This window comes from Hibiscus syriacus, unplaced genomic scaffold (genome assembly GCF_006381635.1).
Source record: "Hibiscus syriacus cultivar Baekdansim isolate YM2019G1 unplaced genomic scaffold, ASM638163v2 tig00016004_pilon, whole genome shotgun sequence".
Classification (NCBI taxonomy): domain Eukaryota; kingdom Viridiplantae; phylum Streptophyta; class Magnoliopsida; order Malvales; family Malvaceae; genus Hibiscus; species Hibiscus syriacus.
The window spans coordinates 1223067-1247025 of NW_024062379.1; the positions used below are offsets into that span (position 1 = coordinate 1223067).

At 35.7% G+C, this 23959-nt stretch overlaps 1 protein-coding gene and 1 long non-coding RNA gene across 2 annotated transcripts; one reads left to right on the forward strand and one right to left on the reverse strand.

Moving 5' to 3' along the window:
- Positions 1–10934: 10934 nt before the first annotated feature.
- Positions 10935–12181, reverse strand: LOC120208179. Its single transcript, XR_005524276.1, has 3 exons — positions 11550–12181; positions 11172–11252; positions 10935–11096 (listed from the first exon to the last, which is right to left on the reverse strand). It is a non-coding gene; the product is annotated as an uncharacterized LOC120208179 (long non-coding RNA).
- Positions 12182–14495: 2314 nt separating this feature from the next.
- LOC120208175 (cytosolic sulfotransferase 15-like) lies at positions 14496–16090 on the forward strand. Its single transcript, XM_039207514.1, has 2 exons — positions 14496–14546; positions 15047–16090. The coding sequence occupies exons 1-2, from the start codon at positions 14496–14498 to the stop codon at positions 15884–15886; spliced, it is 891 nt and encodes a 296-aa protein (XP_039063445.1). The 3' UTR covers positions 15887–16090.
- The last annotated feature ends 7869 nt before the right edge of the window (positions 16091–23959 follow it).

Here is a 23959-nt window from a genome sequence, read left to right on the forward strand (position 1 = left end):
TAAAATACTTGATAAGTCGATAAAAAGTCACCAGGACTTAAGAAGAGAATAATCTCACTTTAATTGAATAAAAGGTCTGTTTACAAATGAAATATGCTTTCCTATTTATAGGAAATGGAAGGATATGGCCGAATGGTTACAAGAGGATTCGACCAGCCCTTGTGCCTCTATAAAATGACATAATTTAATTACAAATAGAGATGATGGTTCGGTTTAAATGGAGGAAAATATCCTTTGGCCGAATAGTGCTTGTACCCCTTCAAGTTGGCGCCAAATTGGAGAGAAAGGAGTGCTTGGCTGAATGATAAGAGGACTCTTCATCTTGGCGCCTAAATGAAGTCACACGCCTATCACATGGTGGTCTGGTCACAAGGCGTGAACATGGCCTCTCTAGGATGCTTGTGGTGTAGCCTTGCGCATGGAATGATGGCTGGTCATGTGCTCCATCTTGGGCGTGCATGTGTCTCCTTCCAAGCTAGCTTGAGTGTTGAGCTAGCTAGCAAGAATGGGGCTGTTTATGAATGATCTTCCTAGCCGAGTCCTTTTGAGCTCCATAACAGCATGTTCAGCTACATTCAGCTACCTTTGTCATCACTTTTAGTAACTCAGCTTCAAATAGTCCAACTAGCTATGTTTAGCTAGCTTGAAGCTTCTCCAGCTGAATCGAGCTTCCCTTAGCATTCCATGAGCTGCCTTGTACTTTGTGAGCTGTTTGTGAGCTGTATGTGACTTCCAAATCGCTCACCAAGCTACCTCAACGTGCATCATACTCCATTTTACCTATATGTGCAAGGAAACAAGGTAAGTTCTTGATATTGAGCTAAAACGAGCTAAATACCTTGCTGCCATGTTTGTTTATGGTAATGTGAGCTAAGTATGATGGTCATGAGCTAAGTACATCATCTCCTAATATGTGTAAGATAATGTATAAAGCCTAAGAGTTAACATGAATGCAAATAAACTAATGAAATGCATTATAAGTATGCTGCCTTGATGTATATATAATAATCATGCATAATATGATAATAAAACTATCCTAACATTATTAACATATTAAAATAACAATGTGTAATATGAATTCATACTAAGTTACTCTTTAGCTATTAAAACATTATATAACATAACATTAGAGAGTGTTAAGTTATCAAATGAATCAAAAGCTTCAAGACACTTAGTTAAGAGAACTTCCCTGAATTGTTTGGCCCTTGACCTAGTAATGGGACCGTGTGGCATGACCTCCGGATCTGGTGTAGACGTGACTATATCAGTAGGTCTGACACAGTACAATATAAAATTGCTGACATCGTGTAGTCAGTTTTCCAATGCATCTCACATGAACCCCTTCCCCAACTAAGAATTTGGGACCACTGCCAGCTGCTATTTTATTCAAACAATGGGTATGAATTTTAGGGGTATGTAGGGAAATTTCAAGGGAACTAAACCCTAGAAATTCCCACTATAAATATCACATTATACCCTCCAAAAGATAGACATATACCCTACCAAAAAGGCTTGGAGAAAGGAGACTGCAACTTCTTCCTTTTCCACCGCTATGCTCTTGCCCGTCCTTGGTGCCCTCCATAGCCAGGCTTCGGTTGAGCAGCGGCCAGGCCCTCGAGAGAGGCTGGTGCGCTAGAACAGTCATGGTGGTGGTCTGATGTCATGGTAGAGCTCTGTTCTGGGAGTTTTTCTTCCTCTTGTTCTTCATTTCTTATCTTTAAAGGGCTTATATTTAATGGATATTGTTTTGGGATGATATTATTTACACCATGAATTATTTTATTTGGTGTTGGAAATGCTTGGATGATATTTTATTTGATAGTTAATGAATGATTAAGTATATTTTTGTTAAATGTTGTTTTGTTCACTGTTGTTATCTTTTTCCTTGACACTATAAGAGCTTTTGAAAGATTGTCTAGTGTCAGGGTAAAACATTCATAGTCTTTGTAAGAACTTTTGAAAGATTGCCATTTTTCTAGGAGTTGATACCTAATATTCGAAATAGTTAGGTTAGATCTACGTTAACAAGGGAACTTATCTGAGATGGTGAGGTTCTAATCCGCCTTAGAGATAAGGAGAAGATTTCATTCGACTAAAAGGGATAAATGTTTAAGTAGATATGCTAGCGCTACTGTTTACGCTAAGGGGTATTGCCGTAGCAATAGATTGACAAACCAAGGGATGCAGTTAACGTTGAGTAGTATTACTGTATCAATAGTTTATCAGGTTTCATGTTAGAGATACTCTTAAAACAATATTATATATCATGTCGGGTAACATAGGCATAGCATACTAGATCATCCTAGACATAAAATAATTTCTCGCCGAAGTAAATCCAACCCAGTTATTTCTCCCTCCAAAAATTCCCAAATTAGAAATAAAATTCCCAACCCCGAACCCTAGCCCATTGGCCTCTTTGTTGCCAATTCTTCACCGTCTAGCCATCGTTTTCGGCGCTACCACCCCCGTTCGGTCCGTCTTTGACTGGCGACCAATACCCCTACATCTTTCTACCTTAAAACGATGTCTATCATTGTGAATTTAGTCACAAAGCTTTGACGAGTAACCTAACCCCGATCGCCTAAGATTTACGTCGATTACGGCCAAACTTTCGGCCATAGTGTCTCACCGCTCCAACATCGTGTTCCCCAGCCAATTCCGATCAAAACCAGACCGAGGTTTCCATTTACCGTCATTGTTTTCACCGACCGCCAATGTATGTAAGTGTTTCAGACCTCTTCTTTTAATTCCGATATATTTTTGGGTAATTGTTGATGTTATTGGATCGATTTTGTCAAGTACATGAACAGGGAATAATCGGTTGACCAATCGGACCTCCATCACCGTCGCACGCTTAGCTACGCGCCGGCAGTACTTGTGAGCTTCTTCCCTTGCCTTGGAAGCTTCTGGACCGATCCAACCAGTCTGTACCAGCTCAAATCGGTCAACCCGACCCATCTGCCTGACCCGCCTGATCCGATCCGACACGACCATCCCTGTCTGGCTCGGTCCAGTTACTGAGTCAACTCGTTGATTTTGACCGAGTCAACTATTTGACCATTGACTTTGACCGGTTAGACCGTTGACTTTAACCGGTCATACTGTTGACTTTGCCCAAAAAAGTCAAATTCTCTAAAAAGCCCTATTTTATGTTTTTTTGACATCCGAATTCGAAGTCTGTTTTGCCAAATTCGAACCCGATAAGTCGTTTTTCAATGTTTTATCTTTGGATTTAAGTTGGTTTCTCATTTAAGTTCAGTTTCTGATGTAAATTCATGTGCAATGTATCCGAGGAATTATTGGACGTTGAATTCAAGTTTGAGGACGATCGAATGGAGTTTAAATGGTTGATCGATATGGTACGGAAACTGAGGCAATACTCTTCTACCTTTTGTATGCTTTTCGGGACTCACTGATAAATGATAAATGCATGAATGAAAATAATTGGTCCATTAGGGTAGTTAACAATCTTTGGAATCAGACAGAAATTGGATTAAAGACTGAACAATGTTTACGACTCTAACAACTCAAAAAAGGAATTAGTAGATTGGTCAAAAATAAATCTCATTTCAATAATTTAATCAATAAATCAATCAATCTCAGAATGCGTAAATTCTTATTAATCTCGTTAAAGATTAAATGTGGGAAATATTTGGATAAGAAATTACCAAAAAGAGCACTATAGGGTAAAATTATGAAAATACCCTTGTACCATAAAAGACCAAGACTTCCCCGGATGGTGAAGGATAACTCTGAAAGGACGTACTTATCTAATTATCAGAAAAACTGCATATAATTGAATTGAAAGGAATTACTTAAATATTCTTGAACTTCGTAATAACTATAATAACCTCCATTGATCAAATGAACTAGAATACTTGAAGCCTAATATATCAGAAGTAATGTCACTGAAAGATTTGAATGAAATGATGATGATACGCTTAAAATGTAAAAAGAAAAATGGATGGCTATGATAATGTAGTCAATCTGAGAACTTATATCTTGATCCATTTGAACCTTGGAATCATCGATTTAAATTTCGGAACTATATTGAAATTCAATGAAGTGTAAAATGACCCAAAGAATGTCTAAGCACTGGAATAACTAAATACCAACAACTCTGAAATGAATAAATCAACCTCGAATATCAATATGACTATATTATATGTCCAAGTTAAACGAAATGGAAGTACTGTATGTATTCGAATTTCGGAAATGATAGAATTACTCTGGAAACACCGAAGTGACCGAGATAGACTTGACTACTAAATGAACTAAGTAACCTCAATCACTGAGGATTAAGTAAGTGATTTGTGTAAGTCTGGAAAAACTGATGAACTTACATGATGTACCGTCCCTAAGGGTTATGAACACCGGATCAAGAATGTTGACATTACCTGATATCGTTGCAATGTAGAAATGAAATAAATACCATTGAAATATTTGTTCATCTTCCTAAGAAATTCAGTAATGATTCTGAAGATGATCTATGGACAAGAGTTGTTGGTATTAAAGAATGAATACCCTAGAAGTGAAACGAATTGACCGGTTGACATGCATTAGTGCTGGCAGTTGTTCAGTTCGAGTTAAGTATATATTCTGATATATTGACATAAATCTTAAATGCCTGAATCTTCGTTTCTCCCTTATCAACTCAACTCACTAAGAATTATCCAAGAACTTAATGCCCAAAATGCATCTGATTTCCTGAATAATGGAATCACTCCTGTTATATCTGGAAACACAAGTAACTCAGATACAAAGGATTCTAAATACTTTTCTAATTTCAAATTGCCTCTAAAAGATATTCAAATACTATATATCCTGATAAATCGGGTTCTGAATAACTGATGATTCCGCCAGCTAATGAACTCTTTCGATAGTGATTCTCTTTTTCCAGCATTCTATCGGTATACTGAATATCTGTGTTTCCCTTTCCGATTGGATTATCAAGTACCTCCGAATAATATATGGAACCTCTAGTGTGTTCCCTGATCATACAGATGTTTTCTCTGATTTTAAAAGTATGTCTTTGTTATTTGAAATACAGTCTGACCTCTGATTTCTGCTATGAACTTTGATTTCTATTATGATCTCTTATTTCTGTTCTGATCTCTGATTTCTACTCTGATTTTTGATATCTCCATTTACTGACTAAAATTATTTTTATACTGGGTACTCTGAGACTCTGGTATAACTGAAGACACTAGCAGGTTCAGTCGCTATTGGTAATTCCTTGTATAGCTTCAACACCAACTGGTAATTCCTTATGGACCTAAGGTGACTCTTGGGTGGGCTCCTGGGCCTAATAGGCCTAGTGGTAAGACCTTATGGACCCTAAGGCACTCCTTTAGGGATGACACCACAGCTATGTGCTTTTGGGTAAGACCTTATGGACCTGAGGGCAATCCTCTCAAGTGGGCACCTATGCTTCGACTAGGGTAAGACCTTATGGACCCAATATGCTCCCTTAGGTTGGCACCTACGCCCTTTGGGCTTAGGGTAAGTTCATATGGATACAGTTCTAGCAAACTGCATATCGGCATTCGATTGGAGGGTTCTAATATGGTTTAAAAATATGTTTTAAATTGTAACTGTTTAAAAAGATATGTACCCTTTTTACTGGTTTTTGGTGGGAACACACTAAACACACTATTATGATATCTTGAACACAGTCATCCGAAACATTTCCTTTGAACTGGAATCTTACTATCATTTCCTATGTAATATATCCGTGGGATTTCAGCTCAACATAAAAGTCTGTAGATGTTTGAATCAGTAAGGAAACATATGTTTATCTGTTATCTGTATGTTCTTCAACATCATCTGGTAGTACTGTATTATTGAGCTTTCTAAAGCTCACTCCATTACTCACCTTTTCAAGTTAAAAGGATTGAACCAGTACAACTATCGACATCAGTAAGGGAGTCTCACAGGCGTTGCTTGCGGAGTACAATGCATGTGATTATGGGGTATGTAGCTTGTATTTCGTTTTTATATCCGAGTCTAGAATCTGTTTTATTTATGAATATTGTTAAATTTTGCTTTTGTGTTTATAAATTATTTTTATGATTTTACATGTTTTAACAAAAAAATTATTTTTTTTGGGATTTTTACGGTAGGTCACTCCGGTAGCCCTAATGTGACACCTCGGATCCTATCGGGTCACCCGTATCGGTCAATGAATGTTGCATTTAGTGGTATTAGAGCTTAGGTTGAGTCAAATTTTTATAGATAAACCGGTCAGTGGACAGTCAAAAGATGTATGGTCAGTACATGCCCCTAGACTACAACCGTACTTCTTTAAGTCGGAACTCCACAGTTGAGTTTTTCTCTGTAATAAGCTAACTTAAGTTTTCTATGTGTTAGGGCTCAACCTATGCATAAAAGAATATCAATAACATTTGTACAAATTCTATAAAGTACCTCACGAGTAATGTGAGAGTTACTTATCCGAGAAAATCTGACCCGACTCCAGAAATAAAATTGGGAGATGTTACCGATCTATGAACCTAATCTCGTAACCAATGTTGAATTTATTCCACAAGGATAATTCCATTATGATTATTTTATTGGAATGAGGGAGAGTTCTGACGAGAATGTATACTCAGCTGGTTAAGGATTAGTTGAGGACACATACTTCTGTAAATGCTACTCGAAGATATTGTCACACGTACTTGACAAAATCGATCCAAAAACATCAACAATCAGCCAAAAATTTATCAAAATAAAAGAATAGGTCTGAAGCACTTACTCACACCGACGTTCGACGAAAATGAAGACGGTGAACGACAACCTGATCGAATTTTGATCGGAATTAGTTGGGGAACACGATGCTGGGGGCGGTGAGACACTATTGCTGACGGTTTGGTCGGAATTGACGTAAAATTGAGGCGATCAGGGTTAGGTTAATCGTCAAAGCTTTGTGATTGAATTCACGATGATAGACGTCGTTTCGTGGTAGAAATATAAATGGGTATTGGTCGCCAGTCAAATACGGACCGAACGGGGGGTGATGGCACCAAAAACGATGGTCGGACGGTGAAGAATCGGTGATAAAGAGGCTGATGGGCTAGGGTTCAAGGTTGGGAATTTTGTTTCTAATTTGGGAATTTTGGGGGAAAGAATTAACTAGTTTTATTTTTCTTTGTCCAGAAAAAATGGGTAAATTTAGAAAGGGTCCCTGAATTTCTTGCACTTTCTAAAACTATCTATAAGTATCCGAAAATTATAATTTAACCCCTAAATGAGGGTGTGACACATTAAACCAAAGATCCATAGAGACGGGACCTTCCTCAGTTTCTCCTATAAACTCAGGTGCTCATAAACTTTTTAGCACTTTAGCAACATTTATCTTAGGAGATAGGGAAACATACGGTTGGAAACGCGTCAGAATCGCGTCCAACGTCCAGAAGAATATTCCATGATCTTGCACAGGCACTCCCTGAGGTGCATGTTCTTCACCTTGCCTAACTGAGGCATGTGAATTGCAACTACCCTCATTAGCTCCTATTCCCACTTCACATCGGGAGCCCTCGTAGTCTAACATCTATAAAGATATAATTACTGAACTATATTAGCAAGGACAACATACTCATTACCCTATCAGATCAGAGATTTTTAATATTTCGTTGGCATGTATACTTTTTAAAACATAATTTACTTCATTTTGAGCTTAAAATCAGTTAAACCTTAGCTCTATTACCAATAAATGTAACACCCCTGACCCGTACCTGACCCGGACACGAATATGAGGTGTCACATTGACTTTTTAAAGCTTTGACTTTTTAAAAATCTGTTTAAATTTTGAATTTTTATTTTTATTTTAGTGGGAAAGCCCTCATACAAAAGTTACTATAAAAATATATGTTTCACGATGAACATAAATACTTAATATATTTACATAAACTTTAAATAGTATAATTACAAAACATATCAGAGCATTTGCGATTTAAACATTTGTAGTACATTTATGTTACATGCCAATAAAATTTCAAAATAACAAGAAACATCTATTGTTCAAATCGTTCTGATATGATATTCTTTAAAGTGTATGATGATCTTTCCTAGCTTTACTCTTCAGATCTCTTTGAACTTACGTATGAAAATACTTACACGCTAAGTCGTTAACTTAGTGAGGCATAAATGAGTATAATAAAACATTAAAAACACTTGCTTAAACATTTCAGAAAAAACATTGAGTACGGAAACCAACATACACTTCATAAAAATAACGTATATTGTTATACATTGTTCAATTCATATCAATTTGTTTTATTAGCCCAACACATATCACTGAGACCTCAAGGTATGTGAGTAATTTGAGGTTGTGCATTGTAATTGCAATTGAAACTGTCGTTTAGAATTTGCACCGAAGTGCGACATAGAATATACACCGAAGTGCCACATTGATTTGTCCCGAAGGATAACGTAGAATTGTCCCAAATGACCACATAGAATTGTTCCGAAGGATCGTGTAGAACCCTCGACTCTTGGCATGCCAATTATACCTCTAATTCTCATAGCACATACTTTAGACTTTAACATAAATATTTACATAGCCTTCTTCAAATTATCATTCATTCACATAGAACATATATACTTATAGTAACCAAGTCAAAACAATGGATATGAAATACAATTTAGGTAAAACAATAAAATTTAACATAAAATAATTAAAATAATTTTTGATCGAAAACCTTTGAGGTTGACTTATCGCAAGCTGTCCTCACATCAAATATAAAATAAGTAAGTTGCAATAACCTTTGCCTCACTTAAGTCCTAAGTAAAATCCTTTTTCACTTTCGCTTAATCTCTTTACTACTTCGAGTTGATCGATACTTGCTATTGATCGAATTCTACATAAGAACATAACCAAAATCAATACCAGATCTCAAATAATTGATAACCAATCGACATTTACTTAAACGAAATAAAACACCTAATTCAAAATTTTAAACTGAACAATATTGGTAGTCTACATAGTACCGATACTTCCCTTCTATGGTACCGATGCCCACCTCAGTATCGATACATGTTTTGCACTATGGAATTTCCTTTTCAATTATGATATCGATACCTTAATATCAGTATCGATACCCCCAATATCGATACTACCCCTTCAGTATCGATGATGTTTATCCGATTCATATAGTATATATATTGTTATTTCAATACTAATACCCTTACCCAGAATTCACTTATTTCATTTCAAATTTAGCCTAAAATTCACCTAAATCTCATACTTTTAAATTCATTCATACCCTTAAACTCAATAACATTTATCCCAACCAATTTACATCAAATAAATCCCCTTTAACATCTACAATTCTCCATAGAACATTTAAAACTAAATTTTACACCCATTCTTCAAACATGTTTCCAATCTTTTCTAATACTTCAAATACCTTATTCAAACCTTTGACAAGTCAAATATGCCTTTAAAATCAAATTACTAATCAAATTCATCAATTCCCTTAAAAACCCATTTTACCAAATTACCATTAATTCCTCAATCCCAAAGTTTCTAATCATCTTTAAGCTTTCTTAAGCTTCTATAACAACCCAAGATTAAAAACCAACTCAAAAATGAAAGGAACAACCAACTTCAAATCACTTACCTTAGCAATTGGGAGCTCACGGTGGAATGAAGAAGAGAAGAGGAAGAGAGAACTCTTAGGCTTTTCCTTATCTTTTCTATTTCATCACATGTTATATTAACATAAAATGAATTTTAGATTCATTTCATGCCAAAATACCATTTTCCCTTCCAATTCTTCCATCTTTGAATATATATCCTAAACAAAAATTTCCAAATCAATCCTTAAACATTTTAATTTATCAAAATCAAACCACTACTTTTAAAGCCTTACTATTTAGTCATTAACCCAATGTTTGGGGTATTACATTACAACTATTTAAAATACCTCGAAATTCTCTAACGTCAAAGAAAGCTTAGAAATATTCTCTATGGCTACATATGATTTTAGAATATTCAAAGATAAAATCTATTATTAAATAGCCTTTAAATCCTCCGACGTTTAGAAGGATATCGAAAGTCCATTTTATAACCCCTAAACCCAGTCTATACATTACGACTAGATATAGTGGATTATATTGAAATTTTCAAAACATCCTTTAATACTTTAAATTCATTATATTACCCAAATCAGTAATATAAACATAAAGTTTGAAGAGTATCGCAAAAATGTCGAATAACATAAGTAAACCAAATATCTAGTATCACATATATCACAAGCGTTAGTAGTAAAATAAAATACGTCATAAAACATGTAATTTAAAATAATGCAAGCACATGTCACCAAGTAAAGGTAGTCTAGAAGATAAAAATATTACAACAAAAAGTATTGTAAGTGATTTGTCGATCTTCTATATGCCAAGTCAGGGGTGCCTGTCCAAAAGTATCTAAAAGGTTGGGGAATGATCTAGGGAGGTCAGTGTGTTCCAATAGTGCAAATAGAACGTCATAGAAAAGTATTTAGAAAATAATTAATTAACGTTTCATAAAGTAACTGTTGGGTTTATATTTTAAAATCATAACTACCCACCTCTTGTACACCATAATGCAATCCCCAGACTGCATCCATAAGAACTTATCCTATACCCATTGGATATAGGGGTCAACCTAAAGGAGCATCTTGGGGCCTGAGAGCCTACCCAAGAAAGTTCTTGTGGCCTCAGAGCCTACCCAAGGGTCATCTTAGGTCCGTAAGGAATTACCAGCTTAATCAGAACTTAACCTCTTTACTCCAGAATCCTACCAAACAATATCTCAATAAAAAAATTCATATAGTAAGCAGTAAATTCCATGACCATAAATCGACATAATCATATTTCCCAGTGAAAATAAGTAACCAGATTACATATATCAAGCAGTCATATTACATAAATAGTAAACCGGTAAATCAGTAAATCATAATATCGAAAAGATTCAATATATTAGTAGTTTCGGTAAATCGCATATCAAAACAGATAAAATAATCATATAGCACATAGGGAACACACTTAGCAAAAAGGGGACAGTCAGTGAGTCTACTGAGCACCTGTCTCGTCATGCTCTGCAACAATGCTCGAACCTAATTCACAATGCAACAAAGTTACTATCGGAATAATATTTTAATTCGATTATTCTTAGGGTTTAAAAATAATACATGTAATCATTGGCTGACGGGGTCAAATGGATCGAGAGGAGTTGGGTTAAGCTGTCGAACGATCGGGAGAGTCACGAGTACCTTCAAATAATAACACACGAATTAATCATTGTCCATAATTTAAAATGCGCTTAAATAAAATACTTAAATACATATGCATTTTGGGTTTAATGGTCAATTCAAAGGCTTTTGAGTTCGAATTTGGCTAAAAAGACTTCGAATTTGGATTCAGTACGTCGAAAAGCATAAAATATGTTTTTTTGAAAAAATTGACTTTTTGGTCAAAGTCAAAGTAAACGCTGGTCAATGTCAAAGTCAACTCTAGTCAAAGTAAATGGTAAGGTCAACTGTAAGTCAAAGTCAATAGGTTGACTCAACTGAGTTGAATCGGTCGAGTCGGTTTGGACCGATTTGAATCGGTTTGGTCTGACCAGACCAGATCTATAGCTTCATTGGTTGGTCGAGAAGTCCCACGCGCACCGACAGTGCGTACGACGATGACAGGGGTTGTTGAGGTGATCCGATTACTCCAAAAGCATCCACATAGCCAAACAACACGAATTAAATCCAATACAAGCCACAATCACAATTAAAATGACCATAAAAGTGACTAATAACTCACCCATGGTGGTTGAACAGAGCAGCGACGGAGAGACGACGAACCCACCTGGGTTTTGATCGGAATCACCTATGAAATGCAAGGGTGAGGGCGGTGAGCTGAGACGACCACCGGATCCGACGGAAAACGAAGAAAATCGAGGCAAAGGCTTGTTTCTCTGGTGAAGCTTCATGTTGATTTCCACGATGAGTGGGTTGTCTTACGGCAGGATTGTGGTCATGTTTTAGTCGGAGCAAGACGACGATCACGATAGGGGTGGCAGTGCACTCAACGGCGGCTGTATGATGTCGAATCGATGGTGGAGAGGGCGGTGACAACTTAGGGATTTGGGGGATTTAATTTTGGGGAAAATGGGTTTGGTGTCTGATATGGGAGATGGTTTCTAGTTATTTTGACATGAGCCTAAACCACAAAATTTATTTTATTTATTTATAAATTTAATAATGGCCTAACATAATCAGTAGGAGTATGGCCTTCCTTACTTTGAATGTGGATTCAAACCATCACAACCACTAATTTTTTTCTAGTGATTAGAAAAATGAGAAAATTCAGGGTTGAGTCACTGAACTTCCTAATTTTCAAAACTAACCCAATTTTTTTTAAATATATCCATTATGGTCCCTTAATTAAATTAAGTATGCTTTAAATATTAAATTGGGGTGTGACACATTCAACTTGAAATAATACCTAGGTTTTAAACTATGCTTTAGTGTGTTGAAAACAATTTATCGGACTTTAAGTCTAAATACGAAAAATTCAAGCAATCAAAAGGTATTTAATTTGAGTATTAAACTTTCTAGCTAGGTCTCTAAACCCTAAATGACTATGATGGGGCGAATGAAAGTAAAAAAAAAGGACGGGACCGAAATATGATTAATTTGAAAGATTCTTATTTACTCAACATCTAAAGTAAGAAGGATTTTTTCGAATAATTATGATTATATACAATAATTAATTTTCAACTTATAAAGAAGGAAACTAATATTCGAAAGACTTCCATTTGCCCAACATCCAGAATAAACTGGGTTTTCCTTTAAAATATTAAGAAAAATTATAACAGAACATAATTATTAATATTTAATGTGACAAAAATAAAACCGAGAGATTTCGATTTGCTCAACATTTAGTACAAATAGAACCTCGAATTATTCTTACTTCATATTAAAAATGGAACGTAGGTATTTGTTTATTATTATGAAAATGAAATAAATTCAAAAGATTTTGATTTGTCTAACGTCTAAGACAATAAGATTCTTCTTGAATAATTTTTAAAATAATAAAAATAAGATTAGATATTTATTATAAAAGGTAAATGAAATTGAGGGAATTCAAAAATAAAAACATCTGAATAATTTTTTTAATTTAAAAAACGTAGTAATATTTAAAATATTTGACAATGGGTAAAACTAATAAACAAATAAAAACTAAATTAAAAGGGAAATACAATATATATAATATATTTACATATTAATATATTAAAAAATACATTAAAAGATATTAAAAGAAAATTGAAAAACCATCATATGTTATATTTTTATTGTAAAATATATTTTGTAACATATATAATAAAATTTACCTTAATTGCAGAATAAAACGTTAAATATTTATTTTAATAAAAAATTAAACATCTAACGTAAAATAATATATGATTTAAACAATTGTTTTTAAATTTTATCTAATATATTTATATAGTTCTCATATCCTATAATATCATTTATGGTCCTACTAATTAAAAAAAAATTATATGTCAAACCAAATCCAATCTAAACAAGAGCCACACACGTCTAATCCAAATAAGAGTCAGAGACGGTGCATACGTGCTTCTTCCGGTGCCACAACCATTACGTATGGTGATTTTATAATGTAAATAAAATAAACAATTAGTATATAGTGAAAAGGAATAAAATTCAGGGTAAAATACATAAATGGTCCCGTCTATATAGAATACTACATTATTGTGTTCCGATTATTAAAAATTACAAAATGATTATTCAATTATAGTGTATTAATTTGTTGAGTCTCTCAACTATTGAAAGTTACAAAAATGGTAACCCGACTATTCATTATGTTATAAGCTTGTCTTTTTTTCGCTAAAAAATTAATAGTCGTATGAGTTTGACGTTAATATATTGATTAAGATATGATAACTCTTTAAGATTATAAAATCATATTTTATTATATCTTAGACAGTAGGTTAACGTCTAGTTCAGATTGTAGTTAATTATAGGGTCCTCAAATTATAGTGTGTTACTTTGTTGAGTCCTTCGACTATTGAATGTTTCAAAATGGTCACCCGACTATTCATTATATTTTAAACTCATCATTTTTGTTAAAAATTAATGATCATCTGAGCTAGACTTTAACATGTTGACTGAAATATAATAGTCGTTTGAGATTTTGAGATCATATTTTATATCTCAGTCAGTAGGTTAACGTCCAGCTCAGATTGTTGTCAATTTTTAACGGAAAAGAATGAATTCGAAACATATGAATAATTGGATAACCATTTTGTAACTTTAATAGTCAATGGATCCCATGAAGCAACGCTATATAATCAATATATTATTTTATAATTTTTTATAATCAGGCGACTTAATAAAATAATATCTTATACGATCAGTTGTGTACTTTACCTACAAAGTTTTATTGGAAACTAATTTGATTCTTCTTCCTTATTCCTTTCTTGATCAGCTGCTGGTTTCACTATGGATACATCAGAAATCTGCAATGCGGAGGAAGATGAATTCCAGCAACTGGTGCAAACCGTCCCTAAAGTTAAAGATAAAACCTGTCTTGAATAGGGATGGTAAAAAAATTCGAACCCGACGGAGAAAATTGAATTAAACGGGAACGGAGAAAAACCGTTTATGCTAAACGGGGACGGAGACGGGAAAAACCGTTTATGCTAAACGGAGACGAATTTGGTAATCTCCGCCCCGATTACCCAATTACCCAGCCCGATAAATATTAAAAATAATTATTATATATATATATATATAAATATAATATTAATAAATTTAATTTAAATTAGAAAAATATATATAATATTTATATATTTAATTTAAATATATATATTTCCGGCCCGATACCCTTTTAAATAATTGTTTATGCTAAATGGAGATACTCGTTTTCTCGCGGTTTTCTCCGATTACCCGATGGGAATCCCCATTTAAATCCCCGTGATTTTTTAAACTGAGACGGGTATGAGTTTTTTAATCTGGGACGGGAACGAAACCAATACCCGGCCCGAACCCAGCCCGTTGCAATCCCTAGGCTTGGATTGAATCTTCATTGCTATCAAGGTTTTTGGCACGCACCTCTTGCGTTAAGAGGTATGATACCTTTCCAAATACAATTTCAAGCATTAGATACTGATATTATCGTCGCCAGTTTCCCAAAATGTGGCACTACTTGGCTCAAGGCCTTGACTTTCACCACCGTAAACCGCCACCAGTTCGCCATGGATGAAAACCCTTTGCTCACCTCTAACCCTCACCAGCTTGTTCGTTCCTTGGAGTATGATCTCTACATGAACAACCCTTTTCCTGATCTCGACAATAGCTCTCTTTATAATCCAAGGCTTTTCGCTACTCAAGTTCCTTATACTTCTTTGCCGACTTCCATTAAAGATTCTGACTGTAAGATTGTTTTCATATGTAGAAATCCCATGGATATGTTCATTTCTCTTTGGGTTTTTCGACACGAGCTACGGGACGAAAGCTTAGAGCCAGTATCAATAGATGAAGCATTTGACATGTTCTGCCATGGAGTCCTTGAGTTTGTACCATTTATTGATTATGTGTTAGGGTATTGGAAGGAAAGCCAAGAAAACCCAAATAAAATATTGTTTTTACAATATGAAGATCTTAAGGAAGATGTCAATTATCGTGTAAAAGAGTTGGTCATGTTCTTGGGGGTTCCTTTCACAGAGGAAGAAGAGAGACAAGGAGTGGTTGAAGAAAGAGCCAAGATTTGCAGCTTTGACAGCTTGAAAGAACTGGAAGTGAACAAGAAGGGCGTGCACACTTTTGGGGCACCAAATGAAACTTCCTCTAAGAAGGCAGAAACTTTTGTGGTTCCACACAGAGTTTTTTAGAAAAGCAAATGTGGGAGATTCATTTAACGTTTAAATTCTCCTGCAAAACCTCTTCACAGGATATTGCTTCTGCATGATAATGGAGTGTATGATGAGTATAACTATTTAGTCATGGGGTAGCTTTGTTTTGAGTAATTTCTGGCTTACTCCCAGTTATCTATTGCTTGTAATCTGTGGTTTTTCATTAGCAAAATAAATTGCTTTGAGATGTGTGTGGTGCGTTACACAGAATGCATATCTCCATGGTTTTTAATATATTCCGGTTCATCCAAAATAAAATAAAGAGGATTAATTCTCGACAAAGTCCAATGAGCGAGTGAGTGTGCAACGTGGTTTGCCCCTCTATCCACGAAATGAATTTTGATGGACGGTAATTTTTTAAGAACCACTCATACCTTGTTAAGCATCAATTCAATCACCGAAATATCTGATTGTAGATTCATAAGCTTCTTGAATCTCACTACCAATTCAAAGCTACAATCAAAGTTTAACCTGAGTTACGGGGAAAAGGTAGAGCAACTCCAACCACTTCACCAAATTATACCTTAAATTATAATAATAAATTATTAAAATATAATAATACGTAACATACGTTCTTATTTTAATGATCTATAATAAATATGTTTAAGTATTTTTTTATTTTGATAATATAATATATATATAATCTTATTTAACAATATTTATTATTTTCATAAAATCTTCCTCACCTAATTTATCGATATTTATGATGAATCGGACTTGTGGATGCTATTCTAATGATTCCAAAGCGAGAACCAAAACATCACCTAAAATAACCGCTATTAAAGTCAGTGGCCTTATTTTGGTTATATTACGATGATGTTGAGGTTTGGAGTTTTGTTGGAGTTTCTCGTTACCGATAATGAGCTTGGACATTAACGATGACGCTAATTGATGTTTTAACAGTTGGAGATGAAACTATAACAATTGGGTTCTAACCTGGCAAGGACATATTTGATGTTTTAGTAATAATTTAGGGATAAACCTAAATATTAATCTTTATATTAACATTGTCACATCATCAATTTAATAGGACGATGGTGGAGAGACTATTTTCTTACAAATCGATAATGTTAACGACCAGTTTTTTACATTTGAAACTTCAACGAGAACAATAAAAAATTACTTAAACATTAGTGACCATTGTTATAATTTACCTTTTTTTCCGGTCCTAAGTCCTTCAATTTAAATTTAAGTACTCATGATTCTTTCTAGATACGATAACAATTTTCCCTACAAGGATTTAGTCTACGCGACATTGCGACAATGGCTTCTCTATTACCACTTTTTGTATTATTTCTTTTTGTTGCCCTCTTGATTCTAGGGCTTCGTTTTGATTAATCTGGACCGACTCACGTCGCACCCCTGACTTTAATAGGTGAGTCTCCTACCGGGATTTTCTGCGTTCACAAGGTCTCGATCTCAAAACTTGCTTAAACGATATCAAGCTACTTACTATTTAAACCAACTCCCGTTAGTACAATTTTTTGTGCTTTAATAAATCATTTGTTCCATGATTATCTGGATAGATTGTAGTCATTTATCTGAAAGAAATTATGGTTTATAGTTCTTTGGAAGAGCACCAAGAATAGTTTCAGTTGGTGTTGGTTAGACTATATTAGACAATAGGTTGAGAACAGACTTTAATAAACCATTGTATTACTCGTTATTTGAATATACAGAGAATGCTCTTTTAAATAGTAAAACCTGCATCATAATCACGTGAATAGTCACGCTAATAAACCCTAACAAACTGCTGAGTCAGCAGCATCTTGCAACAATTTTGCTAACCGAACGTTTCTTTCAGCTCACGTCTTCATAGTCTAATATTGTCTCGACTTCTTCTTCCCTCGGCAATGTCATATGTGACAACCACCTTTGTACGAAACACACTAAACATTGTTTTAGGTAGGATTTGGTGAACCCATCTGCAGCTTGCTCTGTTGCAGGAACATAGTTAACCTGAAGGGAACCATTAGCAACTTTCTTCTCGAACAAAATGCACATCCAACTCGACATGCTTTGATGATGCATGAAATACTGGATTGGCACTAATATTAACGGCACTAGTGTGGTCACACCAAATAGTTGACTTAGCAGGAGAAGTGATTCCAAGGTCATGAAGAAGAGACTGCAACCATGTGACCTCCGATGTCGCACCAACAATACTACGATACTAAACCTCTTTAGTGGAGTGAGAGACTGATTTTTTTTCTTGGAGCTCCAGCTTATAACATTCTGACCTAGAAGAGCACAGTAGCCAATTGTCGAGCGACTATTGTCTGCACAGTTCGCCCAATCCGCATCAGCAAATGCTGCAATACAAAGAATCTCATGATATGAAGTGCCATTCAAATATCGAAGGATGCGTTTAACCGTCTGCCAATGTTCTTCACATGATTGTTGCATAAATTGAGCAACTCAATTGACACTAAAAGCAATGTCGGGCGAGTATGATTTAAGTAAAGGAGAGCTCTCACCACACTCTGGTAAATGCTAGGTTCATTAAGAGAACAGCCACTATCACAGGTGAGTTTAGGGGATGACATCATAGGTGTGGGGAAAAACTTGGCCTCTGACATATTTGTTTTAAGAAGAAGCTCCTTAATGTACTTCGTTTAACGAAGAAGCAACGAGTTGTTATCACAGTGAACCTCTAACCCCAAAAAATAACTCAACTCACCAAGGTCTTTAAGAGAGAATCGTTTCCCCAAAAGATGAACAATGCTATTAATGGTTGTTGTGGACTCCCCCGTTACTATGATATTGTCTACATAGACAAGGATGTAGACCAACCCCTCACTAGTGTTAGAAATAAACAACGAGGCATCTGTAGTAGAACCCTTGAACCCTTAATCAAGTAAAAATTGGCGAAGCTATGAATACCACATCCGAGGAGCTTGGCGCAAACTACACAAGGCTTTCTTAAGCTTGCAGACAAGTCGAGAACCATCAGGGGCAGTTTGTTCGAACCCAGGTGGTTAGGACATGAACACATTTTCACGTAATATGCCGTTTAAAAAAGCATTACTCACATCCACTTGCCTAAGACTCCACCTTTTAGTGACAGCCAAGGCAAGGATTAGATTTATAGTTGACAAGCGAACTACAAGACTGAAAGAATCATAAAAGTCCTAGCCTGGGACTTGATAAAATCCTCTCGTGACCAACCTGGCTTTAAATCGAGCAATTGCACCATAAGAACGTTTCTTAACACGAAACAACCTTTGCAACCAATAGGTGACCTTCCTTCAGGTAAAGTAGTTAGTTCCCAGGTTCTATTATTCATTAAGGCATTGTATTCATCTAGAACCATTTCTTTCCATCAAGGACATGTCATCGCCTGATCGATTGTGGTTGGTTCAACAACATCCACACTGGAAGGAAAACCAGAAGAGTCGTTAAACAACCGAGGTTTAAATATACCCATCTTGCAACGTAACTTCATGCATGGAACCCTCATCAGCAGAAGATTGTAACTCAGCAGGCTGCCCTTGTGACTCCAAAGGTTGTTGAGATTGCACCATGTCAACCGAGCTTGAAATAGAGTATTGAGCGAGAGCTGGATAATTAGTAGAAGAATGTGAATGCATGTCAGGGGTAGTGCACAGACGTTCAGCTACTGGGATTATGTGAAGAGAGGGCCTTGACTGTATAATTTGAGGGAAACCATATGACATAAGTGCATCATCTGTAAATGGAAAAATACATTCATAAAAAACAACACTTCAAGATATGAAAATGTGACCATTAGGAGCCAGACATTGGTAGCCACGATGTTGCATACAATAGCCAACGAACACACACGACTGAGAGCGAAAGGCCAACTTATACGGATGAAAAGGTCACGTGTAAGGGTAGAAACGACACCCAAACACCCGCAGATGCTCAAGAGTAGGGGATTTACCATACAGAAGCTGAAATGGTGACTTGTGATCAAGAACCTTTGTGGGCAGGCTATTAACAACGTGGATAGCAGTCACAACAACAAAGGACCAAAACTTAAACGGCATAGAAGTATGAGCAAGCAAAGTCAACACAACCTCAAGGACATGTCTATGCTTGCGTTCGAAAATGTCATTCTGTTGAGAGGCATGAGGGTAAGTAACACGGTGTTGGATTCTATTCTTCAGCAACATTGGGGACAGACTACGGTACTCACCACCCAATCGCTTTGAAGGGCTTTCAGAACAACTCCAAACTGAGTTTGAATCATTTTATGGAACAATTGAAAAGTAGACACAACCTGATCTTTAGACTTGATAAGGTAAAGCCAAGTATGGCGTGTGTGAATGTCCAAAAAATACACATAATAGCGATAGCCATTCAAGGTGACGTGAGAAGGGCCCCAAAGATCAGTAAAAAGGAGCTCAAATGGTTTAGAGTATGATGTATTAGATGCAACAAATGGTAGCTGATAGCTTTTCCTCAATTGAAACGATTGACAAACACTCAACCTTATATTTATCATCTAAGTTACTCAATATTACAACTTTTGCAAGCATGAATTAACACGTCATGAGTAGGATGCCCACGGCAATCAGGCCATAACTCATAAATGATTGGAGTATACTAGCCAAGCACAATGCAGGATGAAAAACACATTTCAACAAAGTCCCGAGATCAAACATATACAACTCATCCACTTCTCTGCCTTACAGCAACATCTCTCTTGTCCTTTCATCATGAACCACACAATTCCAAGCATGAAACTCTAAGAAGACACCGTTGTCGCTAACAAGCTTTGACAAGAAAATTAAGTTCTTAGTAATATGAGGAACAAGTAACATATTGTTCAAGTTCAAAGTGCATGAAGTAGTAAATAAAGATGAATGACCAACGCTATCAATAGGCAAACCTCTCCCATTACCAATAATGAGTTTACCAGAACCAGAGTACTCAACACGATCATTAACATTCAAAAGGTCAGTCGTGACGTGATGAGTAGCACCAGAGTTCACAAACCACTGTCCTTGGTCACCTAGCACACCATCCGATTATGACTTAGCCATAGGGAACCCAACAACACGAGCTTGAGCATGAGAGCCACAACCATACTCATGAGACATAGCGTTTGCACTAAAATTTTCACAAGATGTAGTAGGAGCATCATATCTCAGGTTAGAAGACACCCATCGAAAAGTTTTATCAAAATTGTACCAACAACGGTTAAATAGATAGCTGTGACAAAAATTGTGACAAAAAAATAAGAAAACAAACAAGTAAAATTAACAAAAAAAAATTGTGACAAAAAATTTTTTGCTATGACAAAACTTATCAAAATTTCTCCAATTGCCAATCCCCGACAACGGGGCCAAAAACTTAATCGCGTGTAAATATATGTGTTGTGGCACGTAAATTTGTGCAAATATATACAATCGATGCAAGTAATATAGTAGTAAGTGAGTTATCGTCTCCACAGGGATTGGGGGGAAATCTTTGAAGTTTGCTACAGCTAGAATTAGGTGTCACCAACTAATCTTAAGTTTATTGTCTAATGGTATTCACAAAGAAAAAATAAGTCGTGGCAAATGGTATGAACATATGGAAAAATATGTATAGACAAAAAAAAATGTGAAGTGAGCAGTAAAGTTTTGTCGTGACAAGAAAAATATGTAATAGTTAACAAATAAAATTTGCTAAGGTTGTCATACCCCAATTTAGGGGTCAAATTATAAGTTTCTGAAACTTAAAGACAACTTTAGAAAGTGTAAGAAATTCAGGGACCCAGTCTTGAATTTACCCATTTTTATTGGATAAAGAAAAATAAACCTGGTTAATTCTGCCCCCCAAAATTCCCAAATTGGAAACAAAATTCCCAACCTTGAACCCTAGCCCGTCGGCCTCTTTGTCACCGATTCTTCACTGTCCGACCATCATTTTTGGCACCACCACCCCCGCTCAGTCCGTCTTCAACCGGAGACCAATACCCTCCATCTTTTTGCCATGAAACGACGTATATCGTCGTGAATTTAGTCGCAAAGCTTTGACGAGTAACCTAACCCCGATCGCCTCAGTTTTATACCGATTCCGACCAAACCATCGGTTGTAGTGTCTCACCGCCACCAACATCGTATTCCCCAGTCAATTCCAATCAAAACCCGACCGAGGTTGCCGTTCACCACCGTCGTTTTTGCCGACCGCCAGTGTGGGTAAATGTTTCAGACCTCTTCTTTTAATTCCGATAGATTTTGGCAGATTGTTGATGTTGTTGGATCGATTTTGTCAAGTACATTAATAGGGAGTAATCGTCCGAAAAACCAAACTTTTGTCGTCGCCGCACATGCCACCACACATCGGCAGTGCGCGTAGGTTTCTTCCCTTGCCCTAGAAGCTTTTGGACTGGCCCGAACAGGTCAACCCGACCCATCTTCCTGACCTGCCTGATCTGACCCGACCTGACCCACCTGGTCCGGTCCAGTCACTGAGTCAACTTGTTAACTTTGACCAAGTCAACCCATTGACCATTGAATTTTACCGATCAGACCGTTGACTTTGACCGAAAAAGTCAAATTTTTTGAAAAGCCATATTTTATGTTTTTCGACGTCTTAAGTTCGAATCTGAAGTCTGTTTTGCCAAATTCGCACTCGGTAAGATGTTTTTCAATGTTTTATCTTTGGATTCAAGTTGGTTTCTGATTTAAGTTCAGTTTTTTACGTAAATTCATGTGCAATGTATCCAAGGAATTATTGGAAGTTGAATTCAAGTTCGAGGACAATCGAATGGAGTTTAAATGGTCGATCGATATGGCATGAAAACCGAGGTAATACTTTTCTACCTTTTGTATGCTTTTCAAGACTCACTGATAAATGGTAAATGCATGAATGGAAATAATTGGACCATTAGGGTAGTTAACTATCTTTGGACTCAGACGAAAATTGGATTAAAAAACAAAACAATGTATACGACTCTAACAGCTCGAAAAAGAAATTGGTAGACTGGTCGGAAATAAATCTCAGTTCAATGATTTAATTAGTAAATCAATCAGTCTCAGAAAGCGTAAATTCTTATTAATCATGTTAAATATTAAATGTGGTAAATATTTGGATAAGAAATTACCAAAAAGAGCACTATAGGGTAAAATTACAAAATGCCCTTGTACCATAAAAGACCAAGAATTCCCCGGATGGTGAAAGATAACTCTGAAAAGACATACATGTCTAATTATCAGAAAAACTGCATATGATTGAATTAAAAGTAATTACTGAAATATCCTCGAACTTCGTGATAACTATAATAACCTCCATTGATCAAAGGAACTATAATACTTGAAGCATAATATATCATAAGTAATGTCACTGACAGATTTGAATGAAATGTCGATGATACACTTAAAGTGTAAAAAGCACAATAGATGGCTATAATAATGTAGATGACCTGAGAACTTATATCTTGATCCACTTAAACCTTGGAATCATCGATTTAAATTCCGGAATTATATTGGAATTACCTTAAGTGTAAAATGACCCAAAAAACGTCTAAGCACTGGAATAACTAAATACCCTCAGCTCTGAAATGAATAAATCAACCTCGAATACCAATATGACTATATTATATGACCAAGTTAAATGGAATAGAAGTAATGTATATATTCAAATTTCAAAAACGATATAATTACTCTGGAAACTCCAAAGTGATCGGGATAGACTTGACTACTAAATGAACTAAGTAACCTCAATGACTGAGGATTAAGTACATGATTTGTGTAAGTTAGGAAATGCTGATAAAATTACATGATGTATAATCCCTAAGGGTTATGAACCCCGGATCAAGCACATCGACATTACCTGATATCGTTGCAATGTAGAAATGAAATAAAGACCATTGGAATATATGTTCGTCTCCCTAAGACATTCATCAATGATTCTGAAGATGATCTATGGACAAGAGTTATTGGTATTTAAGAGTGAATACCCTGGAAGTGCAATGAATTGATTGGTTGACATCCATTAGTTTGAGTTAACATGATATTCTGATAGATCGACATAAATCTTAAATGCTTGAATCTTCGTTTCTCCCTTATCAGCTCGAATCACTAAGAATTCTCCAAGAAC